Source organism: Balaenoptera musculus, chromosome 8 (assembly GCF_009873245.2).
Source record: "Balaenoptera musculus isolate JJ_BM4_2016_0621 chromosome 8, mBalMus1.pri.v3, whole genome shotgun sequence".
NCBI lineage: Eukaryota > Metazoa > Chordata > Mammalia > Artiodactyla > Balaenopteridae > Balaenoptera > Balaenoptera musculus.
This window is the reverse complement of record NC_045792.1, coordinates 95,817,824-95,836,817: the sequence shown is the minus strand read 5'-3', so window position 1 is coordinate 95,836,817 and position 18,994 is coordinate 95,817,824. Positions and strand designations below refer to the sequence as shown.

Below are 18,994 nucleotides of genomic sequence, written 5' to 3'. Positions count from 1 at the left end.
GTGGCTATAAGGCTGTAATAGTGATGGTTGCACGCTGGTTACAGTATTAAGGGAGGCAGGCAGTGTTCAGTACCTCCCTGATGAAAAAAGTGCACAGGGACCACTGCCAGGCATCACTTGCCTCACAGGATAGAGCTGTGATAGAGCCTTGCTTTTTACAGTTGCATTCTTTCACCAGAGGCTGAAAAACAGCAATTGGTAGGAATCAGCTCTCATGGAACTTGCTTAGATTTTTGGTGGGCAGAGACAAACAAATAAAATATCAGATAATAGTAACTATTGTGTAAATATAACTCAAATGGGGTGATGGGAGAGAGGAAACTAAGTACTAGTTACTTAGATTGGTGGTTGGGGTTCAAGCAGAGGACAGCTAGTACAAAAACTCTAGGGTAGGAATGACCTTGGTGTGGTCCAGGAAACAGTACAGGCCCATGTGCCTGGAACGTAGTGGGCAAGAGAGAGAATGGTACAGAATGAGATTTGAGAGGTGGATAGAGACCAGATCATGTGGTGTTTTAAAAGCCCTGAGGGAGGTTTTGGATTTTAAGTGTGATGGGAAGCCATTAGAGAATTTTGAGGAAAAAGAAGCTGCATGTTTTTAAAAAACCTTTCTCTTCTTCCTCTGCTTCCCTTCCCTAACAGTCTAGTCATAAAGCCAGGAGGAGGGTAAAACAAGGTAGGCACCTACCTTGTGGCAAGGGGGCGGGAGTAGAGAGCCACAGTGGCCCAGTGTGAGGGTCTTCAAGCCCAAACGTTGTGAGGAGGCTGTCATTCAGGAGGGGTGACACACAGCCGGGATCAGAGCCAAAGCAGGACGAGGAAGATGTCCGTGGGGGGAGCCAGTGTGACATGTAGGACCCCAGGCAGGGTGAGGAGGACATCCATGTGTGCTGGAGGGGAGCAGGGCGGCATGCGGCTGGCTCAGAATAGGGAGTCAGAGCCAAAGCAGAAGATGTGGGCCTGGGGAACAGCTGGTGGCAGAGGTGGGAGATTGGTTACAAACAAAGGGATTGGTCAAATTAATAAATATAATAAGGAAAATGGGAGCCAAGTTTCTTACTGTCAGAGAAGGGTGATACAAATATGGAAGGACAAGAAAATAGAAACTCTGGTGTTGGACCGGAATTAGATGTGTCAGTATGAACTCATGGTTTTCAATACACAGATGTAGAAATAAATACCAATGTAAATGTATGTGCGTATGTATATATGCGGCATATAAATGTATGTTACAGATGATATGCATATATTCCCTAGCTCTTTCCACTGAGAGGACCTGAGAACAACAACACACCAACAGCAATGCGCACCCCCAGATCTTGTCTCCTAAATACCACTTTCCTCTAAAAGGAATAACAGCTCCTTAAGAAGTGGCAGATTCCAGAGCTGAATCAGGGAAAGTACTGGATGATTCTGGAGTATCTTGTGCTAGACAGCAAGGATAGGCTCAGAGAATTGTAGGGACGTGTCAGAAGGACACACAGGCCAACTAGAACAGACTCCCTGTTGGAAGAGAGCACAGTTTGAACATCAAAATAAATAATAATAGTAATGAGTTATAACCCCATAAAGAATACAATTTGTAAATGTATTGAATTTAATAAAATAGGAAACCACAAGTCCATGCACATATAAGCTAATTAAAAATTTGAAGAGAAATGGAATATTTACATAGTTTCATAATACCTCTCCACAAAATACAAAGGACTAATATATTAAAAGTACCCCCAAAATACAAAATACCAAGAATAATTTGACAGTAGAGAAGCCTAGCAGATACCACCTTGAGTGATCAAAGTAAACATCATCAATCATATGACAAAATGAAATAATGTACCACCTGATAGGATCCAGTGGGAATTCTGCATTACTTCGCTGAGATTCCTGATGTCGTCTATTCATGAGAAAACATCAGACAAGTGCAAATTGAGGGACATTTTCAAAATCTCAAGGTGAAGAAAGTCAAGGAAAGACTGAGGGAACTGGTCTAGAGTGCATGATTCTAGATGGGCCTTTCACTATAAAGAACATAATTGGGGCAACTGGAGAAAATGGGATAGAGCCTGAGGATTAGGTGGTAGTAACATCAGTATTCCTGATTTTGATCCTTGTATCATGATTATGAAAGAGCATGTCTTGTTAAGAAGAAATATATGATGGGACTTCCCTGGTGGTCTAGTGGGTAAGACTCCATGCTCCCAATGCAAGGGGCCCAGATTCGATCCCTGATCTGGGAACTAGATTCCACACACATGCCACAGCTAAGTTTGCATGCTGCAACTAAGAAGCCCGCATGCCACAACTAAGAAGTGCACATGCTGCAACTAAAGATCCCACGTGACACAACTAAGACCCGGCGCAGCCAAAATAAATAAATGAATAAATTTTTTTTTTAAAAAAAGGAAGAAATATATGCTGAAGTATCAAGAGAGTCATGGAGCATCAGACTGACAGCTTGCAAATGATTCAGGATTTTAAAAAGTTCTTCTACTATACTTCCAACGTTTCTATAATGTTTGAACTTACTTTAATTGGGGAAAAAGTCACTTCTGGCCACTCCATAGAGACCAGATTATAGGCAGGGCAAGAGTGGATTCTGGGAGGCCTGTTAGACTGTTAGGAAGCTATGGTCAAAATTCATATGAAAGATATGTACACTAGGACGATCATTGTGGAGAGGAAGAAAAGTGAATGGTTTCAGGGTATCTTTCAGAGGTAGAGTCCACAGGACTTGGTGATAGATTGGATATGAAATGTAAGGGAGGAGAGGAATCAATAGTAACTCCTTGCTGTTTGGCTTGAGCAACTGGGTGGATGGTGGTGCTGTGTACGGAGATGGGGAAGGATGGAGGAAGAGCAGGCTTGAGAGATTGGAAATCAAGAGATACGTCTTTGCTGTGTTAGGTCTGAGCAGAAGGGCAGAACCAGAATCCCAGCACAAGGTTTTTGATGTTGCTTGACAAATAGTCTCCTGTTAACGCTTTCGCTGTTGGAAGAAAACAAATGGCGGGGAGTCTGGAAAATAGTGACTTGAATGCATGCATCCCTGTTGCCTTTCTCTATCAACTTCAGTCCAAACCCATTTGCCTTTTCTGAGCAGGAGGAGCTGGTGGGTCTGGTGGGTAGTATCTGAAGTGTCTAAGCAAATCTCAAGCCCTATCTGGTACAAGTACAAGACTTTTTCCCATATGGGCCTAAGGAAAACCTGAGGTTCAATAGTGCAGAGCCCAGAGAAGAGGATCAAAACACCAGAAATCCTAGAGAGAGATATCTCTTCATCTGTGGAGATCGGTAGGTGCCCTAAAGGGCAGCGGTGGCTCATGTGAGTGCTAATAGGAGTAGCTGGTATTCTCCCTTTGCCCCTAAGGAGCTACAGGGAGCTGAACAAAAAGGCTGAATTCACTCTCTGAGCCTAGCAGTCTCTGACTTTTGTACCTTTAGAGACCAAAGAGCAGAAATGCCGGCTCTTGGTACTTTGCCAAACGACTGACAGCTTGCTAGTTGGCATACCACAAGCCTACAAGGGCAGAAATGCTCTATCTCCCATTTATTGCCATTGTTGAGGGTTTCCAAAAGGTAGACCCAAGACTGAGTCTTGAATATGTAAAGAGTAATAACATGCCTTAAGGCACCCAGTAACTGGGAAGAAGAATAAAACAAAATAACCAGAACAGCAATGTCCTGGCAAAATGAAATTGCTAAAGGAGACAAGATGACCACAATGGGGAAGGGCATGGGGTGCAGAAAGATTCTTCCAAGCAAAAAAACCATGGTTTTAGAGTTTTAAAAAATTGAGTAGATGGACTGAAGGAGATAATGATCACTACAGAAACGGAATTAGTGACCTGAATGACAAGAGTGACAAGATCATTCAGTGCGCAAAGGACTCTCTTTTAAACAAATGATGGTGGGAAAAATGTTTATCCACATGCAAAAGAATGAAGATGGACTCATACCATATACAAAACTTAACTCAAAATGGATCAAAAACATAAGAGCTAAAACTATAAAACTCTTAGAAGAAAACATAGGGGAAGACCTTCATATAGTGATTTTGGCAGTGATTTCTTGGATATGACACCAGACAACTAAATAAAAAATAATTAAATTGAATTTCATCAAAGTTAAAACATTGTATGCATCAAAGGACACTATCACAAGAATGAAAAGGCAACCTATAGAATGAGAGAAGATATTTGCTAATCATATATCTGAGAAAGGATTAATATCCAGAATATATAAGAACTCCTATAACTCAGTGACAAAAAAAACAAAACCCAGTTCAAAAATTGGCAAAGGACATGAATAGACATTTCTCTAAAGAAAATACACAAATAGCCAATAAACAAGTAAAAAGATGCTCACCATCATTAGTCATTAGGGAAATATAGATCAAAACCACAATGAGATACCACTTCACACCCATTAGGATTTTTTTTTTTTTTTAAATGGGAAATAGCAAGTGTTTGCCAGGATGTGGAGAAACTGTAATCTGTGTGCATTGCCAGTGGGAACATAAAGTAGTGTAACCATTGTGGAAAATAGTTCAGCGGTTTCTCAAAAAGTTAAACGTAGAATTACAATAAGATCCCCAGATCCCCTCTTAGAAAGCAGGGATTTAAGCAAATACTTGTGCACCAATGTTCACAGCAGCATTATTCACAGTAGCTGAAAGGTGGAAACAATCCAAATGTCCATCAACAGATGAACAGATAAACAAAATGTGATGTGTATATAAATTTATATATACACAATGGAATATTATTCAGTCATAAAGAAGAATGAAATTCTGACACATGCAACAACATGGATGAACCTTGAAAGCTAAATTATGCTAAATAAAATTAATCAGGCACAAAGGGACAAACATTATATGATTCCACTTATTTGAGGTACCTAAAATAGCCAAATACAGAAACTAGAATAGAGTTTACCAAGGGCAGGAGGGTTGATAGAGAGTTGTTATTTAATGGGTACAGATTCTGTTTGGGATAATGACAAAGTTCTGGAAATAGGGATGATGGTTATACAACATTGTGAATATACTTAATGTCATTGGATTGTATACTTAAAAGTGGTTAAAATGGTAAATTTTAGTTATATATATTTTACCATAATAAAAAAAATAAAACCCTGAGCAACAAAAAATTAAAGTACCTAGGAGTGATCAAGCAGTGTATAATATGTAAGACCTTGACAGAGAAAATTTTTAAGTTTTGTTGAATGACATTATTTTGTTGCGTTTCCAAATAAATAGAAATATACTATGTTCTCAAGATTCAGGATTATAAAAATGCCAGCTTCTCCTCAAATAATATCTGTAGATTCAATGCCATTCCAATCAAAATCTTAACAGTTTTTTTTCTGCAGTTGAGAAGCTGATTCTAAAATTTATATGGGAAATCAAAGGGCCTAAGAATAGCAAAGACAGTTTTATTTTAAGACAATTTTTTAAAATAAAAACACAGTGGAGAGGATTTACATCACTGGGTATCAACAGTGATTATAGAGCCACTGTAATTAAGTAAGTGTAGTCCTGGCCCAGGGAAAAGCAGACAGACCATTGGGATGGAACAGAGAGCCCAGAAATAGACTCACATCTAAAGGAAACTTAGAGCAGAGGAGTCATTAAAAATCTCTTAACAAATGCAAAAAGTAAAAGATATACTGACCAAATTCTTTGCTGATAACCCAACAAAATTTTTAGTAAATGATGTTAATATCACAAAAAAATTGGCTACTTGGAAAGTATGAAACATCCTCCTAACTCTTTCATCAAAAAAAAAAAAAAATCAAAACTCTTAGCAGTGAAGGAAAGCATTTCACTCTACAGCTATACTCTGAAGCTACTGAACTCAGAAAAATATATTGCATGAGATGCATTTATTATTGAAGAAAGGCTAAAATAAAGGAACTTAGTACATATACTTAGAAATTTAAAAAATAAAAAATAAATCAAAAGAAATTTGAGAGTAGGTAATAAAGCTAAAATTCATGAAATAGATTTTAAAGATAATAAATCTAAAAGCAGGTTCTTGTTAAAAAAAAATTAAAATTAAAAATCCTGTACTAGCCTAATTAGAGAGCAAAAATGTAAGTATCAGGGATGAAGAAGGAACCAACCATAGATGTGGAAGAGATTTTTTTTTTAGATAAGATAACACACATGTAAGTAACCCTGTAGAAACTTGAAACAACTGATCCCCCTCCCAAATTTTTTGAAATAACCAAGGAATTTAGGGAGACCATTAAAAAATAAGGAAGGAAACCCAGAACCTAAAAAGAAAAGACAAATTGGATCATTTAAAAATTTTAAGATTTTAGGGCTTCCCTGGTGGCGCAATGGTTGAGAGTCTGCCTGCCAATGCAGGGGACACGGGTTCGAGCCCTGGTCTGGGAAGATCCCACGTGCCGCGGAGCGATTGGGCCCGTGAGCCACAATTACTGGGCCTGCGCGTCTGGAGCCTGTGCTCCGCAACAAAAGAGGCCGCGATAGTGAGAGGCCCGCGCACCGTGATGAAGAGTGGCCCCCACTTGCCACAGCTGGAGAAAGCCCTCGCACAGAAACGAAGACCCACCACAGCCATAAATAAATAAATAAATTAAAAAAAAAAATTTTTAAGATTTTAATCTGGAGAAATTTACCATATACTATCAATAAACGAGTGTTATATTGTGGAATGTATTTGCATATGACCATATTGACCGATAAAGGATTAATAAATAGCGACAGTAAACAGAACTCTTATGAACTCTTGAGAAAAAGAGAACCTAATAGAAAAAAAACTAATTCAAGGATATGAATAGGCAAATCACAGAAGATATCCAAATGGCCAGTAAACACATGAAAAGATGTTTAGCACCTCCCCCGCCACAGAAACGCAAATTAAAGTAACAATAGATGATCACTTATTTATTTATTTATTTATTTGTTTATTTATTATTATTTTTTTGGCCGCACTGTGCGGCATGCGGGATCTTAGTTCCCCAAACAGGGATCGAACCCTCGCCCCCTGCATTGGGAGCGTGGAGTCTTAACCACTGGACCACCAGGGAATTCCCAAGATAATCACTTTTAAACCATCAGAGTGACAGAAAGTAAAATGAGTAATAAAACATACAGCTGATAGAGACGCTGAAAAAACAGTACTCTCATACATTAAACGTAGAAATGTGAATTACATGTTAGTGCCTTTTTAAAGAAAGCAATATAGTAGTATATATTATACCGTGATTTAAAATGTTTCATCCTTCAGCCTAAAAAGTTAAACTCTTGGTGCACTTTTTTTTTTTTTTTTTTTTTTAACTTATTTGGCGGTGCCGGGTCTTAGTTGCAGCATGCGGGGATCTTTGTTGCCGCGTGCAGAATCTTTGTTGCAGCTCGCGGGATCTTTAGTTGCGGCATGCGGGCTCTTTTAGTTGCTGCGTGCGGGAATCTAGTTCCCTCACCAGGGGCCGAACCCAGACCCCCTGCACTGGGAGCGTGGAGTCTTAACCACTGGACCACCAGGGAAGTCCCATGGCACACTTTTTTTTTTAGAAATTAAAACACAAGTACCTTGGGATATATATACACAAAGATGTTTATTGTAATATTATTTATAGTGGACAAAATATCCAAACTGGAAAGATGTTGAAACAGTCGGAATGATTAAGTTTTGGTATGTGCACATGTGGACTATTATGCAGCCTTTAAAAATAGAACCGTTTTGGGCTTCCCTGGTAGCGCAGTGGTTGAGAATCTGCCTGCCAATGCAGGGGACACAGGTTCGTGCCCTGGTCTGGGAAGATCCCACATGCCAAGGAGCAGCTGGGCCTGTGAGCCACAATTACTGAGCCTGCGCGTCTGGAGCCTGTGCTCGGCAACAAGAGAGGCCGCGATAGAGGCCCGCGCACCGTGATGAAGAGTGGCCCCCGCTTGCCGCAACTGGAGAAAGCCCTCGCACAGAAACGAAGACCCAACACAGCCGTAAATAAATAGATAAATAAATAAAGCATGACACAAATTAAGCAATGTGAATACCATCAAGCTTTCATCATCATTTGAAAAAAAAAAAATAGAACCGTTTCTGTTGACTTTAGGGATTTTCATAATTTTCTGTTAGGAAGGCTAGATGCAGAGAAGTGTATGTACTATAAATATTCTTATGGACTAAACAGTGCCCTAAACCTTGACCCTATCTATGTGTGCATGTGTGGTTATAAATGATTCTGTGAACATGAAAGAATATATATCAGGTTGTTGATGTTAATTACCTTGGAAAAAGAGTAAGCCCCCCTCCAAAAAAATATATGTTTGTTTTTATTTTGTCCATGTTGAAACAGAATTGTTAAACAGTTCCAGTTATATAAAATTGTATGTGCTTATGGGTATACATGCATAAAGAAATGGAAGTAGGACCACTGGCTTCCTCAACACCAGAGGGCACTATTCACATTGCAGTCTGTATAAATGGTGACCCCTGGAGTTGTGCAGAATAGCAGCCCTGCATGAAAGGATGGTCATGAAGATTATTGGCGTGATTGTCTCAGGGTATAATTTATGTAATCATAAAAATAAAGATCTTTTTACAGTAGTGAATAGGAAATACATGTTTTTCCCATAGTAAATAACATTTTACCATTAGTGACAACCAGTCTACTGAACCAAAAAGAACCTGGATCCAGTTGTGGGAAACCTGAGTTTTGAGTTTGAACTAAGTAGCCTGATCTTACTGAGCCTCACTTTTCTCATATGGTAAATGAAGATCTTACTCTCAGTCCTGTCTACCTCTTAGAGCTGTTGGAATGATCAAATGAGATAACGGGTATAAAAACACTCTCTTTAATAAATTAGCATTTAAACATAAGGATTATTATTCCTTAAACTAGATGGTGAGCCTCTTAGGAGCTGCAGTTAATTCACCTAATAGTCTTGCTCTGTAAATATTTGTTGAATGATTGAGTCCCTAAGGACTAGTTATTTATATGTAAGGTGACTGGGTTTTTTCAAGCTAAGATATTAGAAGTGCTTTGCTAATAAATATTACAGAGACTTACAGTATCTTCCTGCTACTTAGAAGTATGAAGCTTGGAAAATACATCTTGGATTTTTGTTATCAGATCGATGAGGTCCTGAGACAGGAAGACAAAGCAGAAGCCATGTCTGGCCATATTGATCAGTTTCTGATAGCCACGTTCATGCAGCTGAGACTCATCTACAACACACATATGGCAGATGAGAAATTGGAGAAGGATGAAATCATCAAGTTGTATAGCTGTATCATCGGCAACATGATTTCGGTAAGGACACCTCTGCAGATCATGAGCTTCCCTTCAGTCTCTCATCCCACCCAGGTTCTCAGGCCTGAGTTGGTTCAGATGTTCCAGTGAAACATGTGAAACATATGTCATTTGTGGAATTTTACATGTAAGCCATTGGCTACTTCCAGTGGATGTTGGGCAACACTCCAGCTTACCTTATTGTTAGGATACTTACAGACTACCTGAAATTCTGCTTCCTGCCAGTTTCTTCATCAGTCATGGTTGGGCCTTAGCTGGCTTTTCACAGATGACTGCTCACATTAAAAATACTTTTATAACAGGAAGGAAGCACACCAATTAATTTTGGCTATTCTTGGCAGTTTGGGAGAGTGTAGTGATTTTTATTTTTTCCTAATACTCTGAATTTTTATAAATACAATATAATCATTTATTAGAATATGCCACCCATGTTTATCTTCCTTGATCTGTATATTGAGTTTCATGCCTCTCTAACGCAATTATGATTGGATAGCTGTTTCAGATAGAAAGCCTCGCCCGAGAGGCCTCCACTGGAGTTTTGAAAGACCTGATGCACGGCCTCATCACCTTAATGCTGGATTCTCGAATTGAAGATCTGGAGGAAGGGCAACAGGTGATCCGCTCTGTGAACCTCTTGGTGGTGAAAGTTCTGGAGAAGTCAGACCAGACCAACATCCTGAGGTATATCTGTACTCTGAGCATTAGAGCCTGGAACAGCCTCTTTTGTCTACCCATAGAAACCAGGAGGCACTTAGATCAGTTGTAAGCTTAGGTTTGCCTGATAAGTTGATTTATTACTCTTCTCTTCCTCAAGAGAAGGTATTCCAACCTGAGACAGCAGTTAAAGCTAGTTAACAACTCAGTAAACTAGCCAGTATTATATGAGTTTTCTAGAATAGGACTGTGGAGTTTGTCAGTTACCTTCTCTTCTGTGTACATTTCATGTACATTTCATGTACATTTCTTTCTTTCTCAGCTACCAGTGACAATAAAAAATAGTGACAAGCTTTACCATTTACCAAGTGGTAACTTAAAAAGCTTAAATGATGTTTATTTTCTTAATGACTGAGTGTCAAGTAATCAAAGACAATTCCTAATCCATGAGCTCTCAATTTCTCAGATGGATGAAGAATTCTTACACTTGGCTTTCTTTTTTTTTTTAATTTTATTGTATTTATTTTTTATACAGCAAGTTCTTATTAGTTATCTATTTTATACATATTAGTGTATATATGTCAATCCCAATCTCCCAATTCATCCCACCACCACCACCCTCTTGCCACTTTCCCCCCTTGGTGTCCATACGTTTGTTCTCTACATCTGTGTCTCAATTTCTGCCCTGCAAACTGGTTCATCTGTACCATTTTTCTAGATTCCACGTATATGTGTTAATATCGATAATGGTTTTTCTCTTTCTGACTTACTTCACTCTGTATGACAGTCTCTAGGTCCATCCACGTCTCTACAAATGATCCAGTTTCGTTCCTTTTTAATGGCTGAGTAATATTCCATTGTATGTATGTACCACATCTTCTTTATCCATTCATCTGTCAATGGGCATTTAAGTTGCTTCCATGATCTGGCTATTGTAAATTACACTTGGATTTCAATTACTGATTTTAATTGGAATGCAGGTTTGAAACTTATTAATGTTGTTGTGTTGGGTTTGTTTTCTAGCGCCCTACTTGTTTTGCTCCAAGACAGCCTGCTAGCAACAGCCAGTTCTCCCAAATTCTCAGAGCTTGTTATGAAGGTGAAGTTGAAATAATTTGATCTCTTTCTTTCAAAGTGTGGGGAAAGAGGAGTTGGAACTAACTCAAATCAGTCAAGGCACACCTGAAAAATATTGTTGCTCTCCATTTTTCCCTTCCTCCAATTTATACCCCTAGTTCAGGCCTAAAACATTCCTGGCCTCGAACGGTGAAAAGGAAGAGCTATTTTGTAAATATCTCACCAGTTCTCCTAGAATCAAAAGGCAAGAAGTTTGATGAGACAAATTTCATTTCTTTTGGGGGAAAAGATATGTATAGATTTATAATGTTTTGGTCTATTTTTAGAAGAGCAAATGAACACATCTGTAACATTATAATACTGTTATTATACTGTAATAGTGTAAGATATTTTGTTTTTTCAGGTTAGATTTGATTAGGTAATATGAACTACTCTACTCTCGGGTACCAAACAAACCCAAGACAGAACTTCCACATTTTCTCATCGTTTAGGGCCCCATCTCTAGGGAGTGGGAAGGAGGAATGGAGATGGTCAGGTAGATGGCTCGTCACACGTTAGCCAGTGACATGGTTGAAGTAAATAAAACTGTTCGTGTTTAGCAGCTGAACTTGAAAGATGAGGTGCCACATTCATATCCCTGACCATCTTTTAGAAGTGATCCCAGAGCTTAGGGGGAATGAATGGTGACAGAGATTATTCTCATTCTTCAGTGACTCCTTCTAACTTTTGTTTCTTTTTTCAATAGTGTCTCTGGAGAATGGTTCGACTACTGCCTGATACCATCAACAGCATTAATCTGGACAGAATTCTTCTGGATATACACATTTTCATGAAGGTCTTCCCCAAAGAGAAACTAAAGCAATGCAAAAGTGAATTTCCCATAAGGACCCTAAAAACGCTGCTGCACACTTTATGCAAATTAAAAGGGCCCAAGGTGAGTGAGAACAGCAGCCATTCCCAAGGGAGCTTGAGAGAGCCTCACAGATGTGGCATCGCTGCCATTGAATGTGCACGTTTCTTCCTCAGATCCTAGACCACCTAACAATGATTGACAACAAGAATGAGTCAGAGTTGGAGGCCCACCTCTGCCGGATGATGAAGCACAGTATGGACCAGACCGGGAGCAAGTCTGATAAGGAAACAGAAAAGGGAGCATCTCGAATTGTGAGTGTCCTGACTTGAAAGATTGAGGGATGTGATCTTGTCAAAGGGATAAGCCACCGGAGCCTTTCTTTCTCAGGGCCTAAGATGAAGGCTCAGGGATTGGTCCAATCACCTTGACGTTTTCAAATATAAACTATAACCTTGGGCTTTTTGTTCCTAAGAAAGGTTTCTTTGTCTGTGCCTAAGGCACTGGTCCCTAGATAAATCCACTGTGAGCTCTAATTAGGGAGGGACTTTCCTTATCAAGTTTAATTGAAAACCTGAGATTGTTAATGTTTCTGCTGCAGCTCCTGCAGCACTGGTGCTTCTGTTATTTGCAGGAACATACCTGGAAGGTCTGGATTTGAGATATTTTCAGTTTTTATCCAACCACTGGTTCCTAATTAATAACTCAGGTCTAACCAATCATTCCTTCTTGTGTCTTTAGGATGAAAAATCATCAAAGGCCAAAGTGAATGATTTCTTAGCTGAGATTTTTAAGAAGATAGGCTCTAAAGAGAACACTAAAGAGGTGAGAGGGAAAGGGTTGAGAGGGAAAGGGATCTGCTTTATGGAAAAGAGTCACTAACAGCCATCCCCACCTCTTCCTTTTTCTTGTTAACCAGGGCCTAGCAGAGTTATATGAATATAAGAAGAAATATTCAGATGCTGACATTGAACCATTTCTGAAAAATTCCTCACAGTTCTTCCAGAGCTATGTTGAGAGAGGCCTTCGGGTGATTGAGATGGAGAGGGAGGGCAAAGGCCGTATTCCCATTTCAACAGGTATGGTTTCCTCTGGTAGCTTCAGGAATAAGCTCAAAATAGCTCCCAGCGTCAGCAACTGGAGGTTTTTGATGGGTTTACATTTATATCCGTGCACCTCAGTACTTAATGGTCACCAGTGATGCAGAGAGTAGTCAACTCTCAGTCACCTGCCTTGACCCATCGTCAGTGTTTGGCAACAGCAACGTTCTCTACCCTTCAAACAGTTTCTCCCCTGGGCTCCTGGTCCTCCGTGCTCTCTTGCTTTCCTCCTTCCTCGCTGCTATTCCCCCTTGGCCTCTCTGACAGATTCTTCCTCTCCCTGAACTCTTAATGTTGACGTCCCCCTGGATTCTGTCCATGATTCTCTCTTCTTTCTTACTCTCATCCCCTTAACTAATCCATCTACTCTCATCACTTTAAATACCATTTCTATGCCAGCAAAGCCCGATTTTGTCCATTGTCCAGCTCAGACCTCCTTCCTGATCTCTGCTGATAGATCGTGCGTGACATCTCGCGGGGTTTCTGGTATAGTAGACATCATAAACTCAGCGTGTCAAAGACCAAGCTCCTGATAATCCCCCAAAACCTGCTCCATTTGCATTCTTCTCCATGTCACTGGATGGCAACTTTGTCCTTCTAGTTTGCTCAGACCCCCAGCTTTTGAGTATTCTCTTTTTCTCTGTCAGGAAATCCTTTTGGCTCTACCTACAAAACATACACAGAATCCACCCACACTTCTCATCTCCTTCACTGCCACTGCCCTGGTCTGAACAGCATCTTCTCTTACATGGATTACAGCACTCTCCTACACCGTCTCCCCGCTGCCACTCTCGCCTCCCTGTAGTCATTTCCACACATAGCGTCAAGACAGCGCTCCTCAAACATTTTCCAAAGGCTCTCCCTTTCACTCAGCGGAGCAAAAAGCCTTACAGGAAAGGCCTGTGAGGTCTGACACGATATGGTCCCCTGACACCTCTAGAACTGCCTCTCTCCTGCTCTCTCTGACTTCTGTTCCCCTTCAGCCTCAGCAGCCCCCTTGCTGTTCCTGGAAGGCACCAGGCGTACACCTTCTTAGGGCCTTTGCACTGGTCGTTTCTTGCACGTAGATTGCTCTTCTCCACGACAGTCTTTGTTTCCTCCACATCTTTGTCACTGCCTCAGTGAGGCTTCATTTAAAATTTGCAACCTACCCCTCACCCCCCCATAGTACATAACCTCCTCTAACACACCATGTAACATAATGTTTATTAGATTAATTGTGTGATGTCCGTTTGTGCTAGAATTTAAAATCCACAAGGGTGGGAATTCCATGGCGGTCCAGTGGTTAGGACTCTGTGCTCTCGCTGCTGAGGGCCTGGGTTCAATCCCTGGTCGAGGAACTAAGATCCTACAAGCTGCGTGGCAAATCAATCAGTCAATCCACAAGGGTAAAGATTTTTGTCCGTTTTGTTGCCTGGCATGTGGTGGGCACTCAGTAGGTATTTTGTTTAATATGTGAGTGAATGCTTATCCCGATGTTAAGCTGAAATATTACTGTCCCCCCAGTGAAAACGCCTATACTGGTGAGTTACTGCTCAAGGATCTAGGGACAAAAGGAAGATTTAAGCGGTATCAGTTACAAAAAATAGCTGTCAAGAGCCTTAAACCAAAAAAAAGACCCAACTGCTAAAGTTCCCTCGTCATATAGAGTACAGCCCTCACATTGGTCCTGCATTTAGTTCTTTCTGAGTTCGGTGAAGCTCACCTACTTTTACATTCTAAAATTTGTTTGCCTGTGAAACTGTTCCTTTGTGGTTTTCAGATTCCAGTCATGTTCTCTCTCACCATGTATCTTTCTAGGCTGCAGCGTCAATTGTATTCTCTTAAATTGTTTCTTTTTGTTGTTCTTGTTTTTTCTTTGTTTTTTAATATTTTTTTTACCATTTATTTATTTATTTATTTGGCTGTGCCCGGTCTTAATTGCGGCACGCAGGATCTTCGTTGCAGCATGTGAGATCTTTAGTTTCGGCATGCATGTGGGATCTAGTTCCCTGACCAGGGATCAAACCCAGACCCCCTGCATTTGGAGTGCGGAGTCTTAGCCACTGGACCACCAGGGAAGTCCCTTTGTTGTTTGTTTGTTTTTCCAATAGTTGTTCTTGTTTTTAACACCTTAAATTACCCCTCTCCGAGACCTGGAGTCTGTTTCTTTTTTTTTTTTGGAGTCTCTTTCTTGAAGCACAGCAAGCAGTGTCCAGTAGCCACATGTGGACATCCCATGGTTGAGCTGATCAGGGTAGAGCCTCCGTTTCTCATTTCCAGAGTCCTTTCTTGTGATGTTCAACATTTGCAACACAAGCATGTAACCCCACTGGTAACTGAATGCCTTAAAGTGTTCAGTCTTCTCTTATTGCTGCCTTTTGCATTAGTCTTCATTTTTCACCCTCCTCTCAGAGTGTTCTCATCTGTACATTAAAAGATTCCTTTTTCCCTAGAGTAACCTCTTTTACTTGTCAGTTTACCGTTTTTCTTCCCAGTACTTTATCTTTTGACTAATTTAATGCCTTTTCATTGATGTCAAACTGGATATTTTAAATGCCTGCATTTTTTGATTGTTCCTTCTCAGAAATTTAGAACTGTGATGGATTTTGGTTTGGTTTGGTTTTGGTTTTCCCCTCTACTGCCAGAATATTAATCTCGGATGCTCCAGTTCCTACCCCTCCTTTGTTGGACACCGCAGTTTACCCCTCTTCCTTATGAATAGACAGTAGCCTTGAGCTCCTTGCTGTCCTCCCCAGTTTGAATAAGAGCTTTGCCCTGTGTATCACCTGGTCCAAACCTAGTCTAATTCTTGCAAACATTTAAAGTCCTTAGGGGGACTTCCCTGGTGGCACAGTGGTTAAGAATCCGCCTGCCAACGCAGGGGACACGGGTTCGATCCCTGGTCCGGGAAGATCCCACATGCCGCGGAACAACTAAGCCCATGTGCCACGACTACTGAGCCTGTGCTCTAGAGCCCGCGAGCCACAACTACTGAAGCCTGCGCACTGCAACTACTGAGCCTGCATGCTGCAACTACTGAAGCCTGCATGCCTAGAGCCTGTGCTCTGCAACAAGAGAAGCCACCGCAATGAGAAGCGCGGGCATCGCAACGAAGAGCAGCCCCCGCTCGCCATAACTAGAGAAAGCCCGCGTGCAGCAACGAAGACCCAACACAGCCCAAAAAAATAAAGATGAAATAGCAATAATTCTTCAAAAAAAAAAGTAAAATAAAATAAAGTCCTTAGGTTCTTCACTTGGGCACTTACCATATACTCAGGAGTAGCTTAGGCTCTTTGGATTGCCCAGGTCAGCTGTGGGATTATAAGAATACAACCCCTGCATAGCTCAGGATGTAGATGGATGGCCCAACTTAACATTCAGTGCCCTCCTCTATCAGTTCTGGAAGTTCTCATTAAGCGTATCTTGTATATTTCAGAGCACCCTTTATCACCAACTCCAGGTAGATTCTTGTGGATTTTTTTAGTCTTCAAGTACAGTGGTGATATTCAAGGCCCAAATTGTTCCCTTTGGTGGGAGGTTAATGAGGGCAGTCGGGGTGGGGGGGGTGTATATCTGAATATTCCTTCTACATTTCCTACTTAGGCATCTCCCCCCAGATGGAAGTGACATGTGTGCCCACTCCCACAAGCACAGTGTCCTCCATAGGTAACACAAATGGAGAAGAGGTGGGACCATCTGTCTATCTGGAGAGGCTAAAAATCCTGCGACAGCGATGTGGTCTGGACAATACAAAGGTACTGCTCCTCTCCTTCTGTGTGGGGCAGGGAGGGCGATGACCAGGTCAGGGACAGGCTGGCCGGAGAAGCAGTGTCCCAGCCTCAGTGAATGTTGCTCCAGAGCCACATCCTGACCTGATTGGACAATGTTTCTTCTTCTTTCAACAGCAAGATGACCGACCTCCGTTGACCTCTTTGCTTTCCAAACCAGCAGTTCCTACCGTTGCCTCTTCCACAGACATGCTGCACAGCAAACTCTCGCAGCTCCGGGAGTCACGGGAGCAGCACCAGCATTCAGACCTGGATTCCAACCAGACTCACTCTTCAGGAACCATGACTACATCCTCCTCCTCCACAGCTAACATTGATGACTTGAAAAAAAGACTGGAGAGAATAAAGAGCAGTCGCAAGTGAAGCCGCCCCACTCCCCTGGCACCCTGCAGCTTTAGTTTACTAAACTAGGAGTCCTCATAGTTAAAGTGGCCTTGGCAGGCCCAGTGTACACAAACTGGTTGTATGTATCATATCGTGGAGCTGGGGGAGGAGTCGTGGCACACGTCTTTGCACATCCTCCACTTCTCTCCGCCAGCCCCCTGCCTCTCTAGAAGAAAGACTGTCTGTGTCTTAGTTTAGTGTACAGACCTGTAAACAGCTGCCCTGCTCTCAGCTCAGACTAGTTTCCATCTCCTTTTTCTTTTATTTTTAATTGCTCATTTGTAAAGTTGTCCTAATCTTTCCTAGCTTTTAACTATTAGAAACGCTTTACTAGTTTTCCTTTGAGTTTGTGAGCTCTTCTCCTTGTAGCCCTGAAGGGTCACTGTATTCTGTATGAATGCATGGCATGATACAACTAATTTAAGAGTCTTTTATAAATAAAGTTTGCATTAACTATAACTGTGTCCCAGGATGCTCCGTATCTGGGAGTGTTGGGCAGCTCTCCATCACCTGTTCTTGGGACCAGCTGGGTATTCAGCCAGTTAGAGGAAGGTTCATAATTGCTGCTTAAGGAGCGCTACCTTTACTTGGCTCACAGACTTGGTCCTTTCACTCCTTTGGAATAAGAGGCACTCACCTCTCCTGCCTTCTGCATGCAACTCCTAGGGGAGCAGAGAAATCTCATTCTTCCCTGTTTTGAGATTTTGGTCACGACTTCCATCCCATCATCGAACAATCAATCACCATGGTTCCAAGGAGCTCTTAGGCTCCCTTCTACTTCTGCTGCCCAAGTACATATGACATTGTGCCCAGGGATTAGCTGGGCTACAGTGGCTGTCACACCACAACTAGATTTGGGGTCATCTGACTGACTAAAGGAGTACAGAGAGCATAGGGGCTTCCTGACTGGTTAGCAGAGTCTCTGAATCTAGACCAACAGTTCCTTCACACTCAGTTCAGTAAAGACTAGAAATAAACAGGATTCACATCTGCAATAACATTCCACGAGACCTCCTTCCACAGTCAGAAAACATTAAGTCCAAAGGAACTTTTCTACACCACCTTTTACTGAACTGGTGTTAAAGAAATGAAAGGTTGATGGAAAATGAGTCCTGTATTGATTCTAGTCATGATTTTCAGATGGCTCCTGTGCTGCCTGAAATAATAAACTTGCCTCTCTCCCTTATAATGCACACAGGAAGTAAGCCTTCACTGAAGGGAAGATAGAGGAGTTGGTTGCTGTGGAGAAGGAACACATTTAGAAAGAATGGCTGTGCTTGGGTCTGGAATTAGCACAGCTAATTTGAAAAACCAAAGTCCAGCAGTCTTGTGAGAACGTGCGCCCTTGTTTAAAAACCAGATTTTGGGGTATTACAACTAACTTTTAATCCCTTCCCCCTGCTCTGGTTAAAGCTCAGGGCTGTCAAGATCCTGCAAGCTCACTGAGTTCCCAGTTTTACCCTGCTTTCTGGTCAACTAGAACCGAAGAATGAGGAAGAATTAGAACTCAGTCCTAATTCTCTCTTTCCTGATGTATTAAAAAATGGGAATGGAAAAAAAGGGGAGGGGAGGGGGGTAAAGGTTACCTACCTTAAGTCCCTTCCTGCTTTAAGCCATGATATCTAAAGATCTTAGATCCTAGGCCGAGAAGGTGACCACAAGGCACCCGTCCTCCACCCCCCCTCCAAGCCCAGGGGTGAGACTTCTCAACAGTCCTCCAGACGGTCACCAAGTGATCAGCACCTCACACCAGTGGCAACTCGCTGTCACACGTTATCGTAGGCTGTAGTGCCTCCTTCCCCGAGTCATAAATGCACCCAACAGGAAGAGCAATACACCAATGTCAGCCAGAAACTCTGGAGATACATGGAAGGGCA

The 18,994-nt window shown here is 41.5% G+C and overlaps 1 protein-coding gene and 1 non-coding gene across 5 annotated transcripts in view; both read left to right on the top strand.

The window, feature by feature from the left end:
* CKAP5 (cytoskeleton associated protein 5) overlaps positions 1–18,360 on the top strand; it is a 107,013-nt gene extending 88,653 nt beyond the window's left edge. For 2 of the 4 annotated variants that reach the window (XM_036860406.1, XM_036860407.1), the window contains exons 36-44: positions 9,103–9,282; positions 9,776–9,963; positions 10,960–11,035; positions 11,759–11,947; positions 12,040–12,177; positions 12,605–12,688; positions 12,783–12,942; positions 16,549–16,700; positions 16,851–18,360. In XM_036860406.1, coding sequence (XP_036716301.1) covers positions 9,103–9,282; positions 9,776–9,963; positions 10,960–11,035; positions 11,759–11,947; positions 12,040–12,177; positions 12,605–12,688; positions 12,783–12,942; positions 16,549–16,700; positions 16,851–17,096 — 1,413 coding nt within the window. In that variant the 3' untranslated portion in view covers positions 17,097–18,360. The remainder of the gene's footprint in view (positions 1–9,102; positions 9,283–9,775; positions 9,964–10,959; positions 11,036–11,758; positions 11,948–12,039; positions 12,178–12,604; positions 12,689–12,782; positions 12,943–16,548; positions 16,701–16,850) is intronic. The other 2 variants (XM_036860405.1, XM_036860404.1) reach the window with 2 other exon arrangements.
* On the top strand, positions 14–109 carry LOC118900307. The gene has a single exon (XR_005021089.1). It is a non-coding gene; the product is annotated as a small nucleolar RNA SNORD67 (small nucleolar RNA).
* Positions 18,361–18,994: the final 634 nt, after the last annotated feature.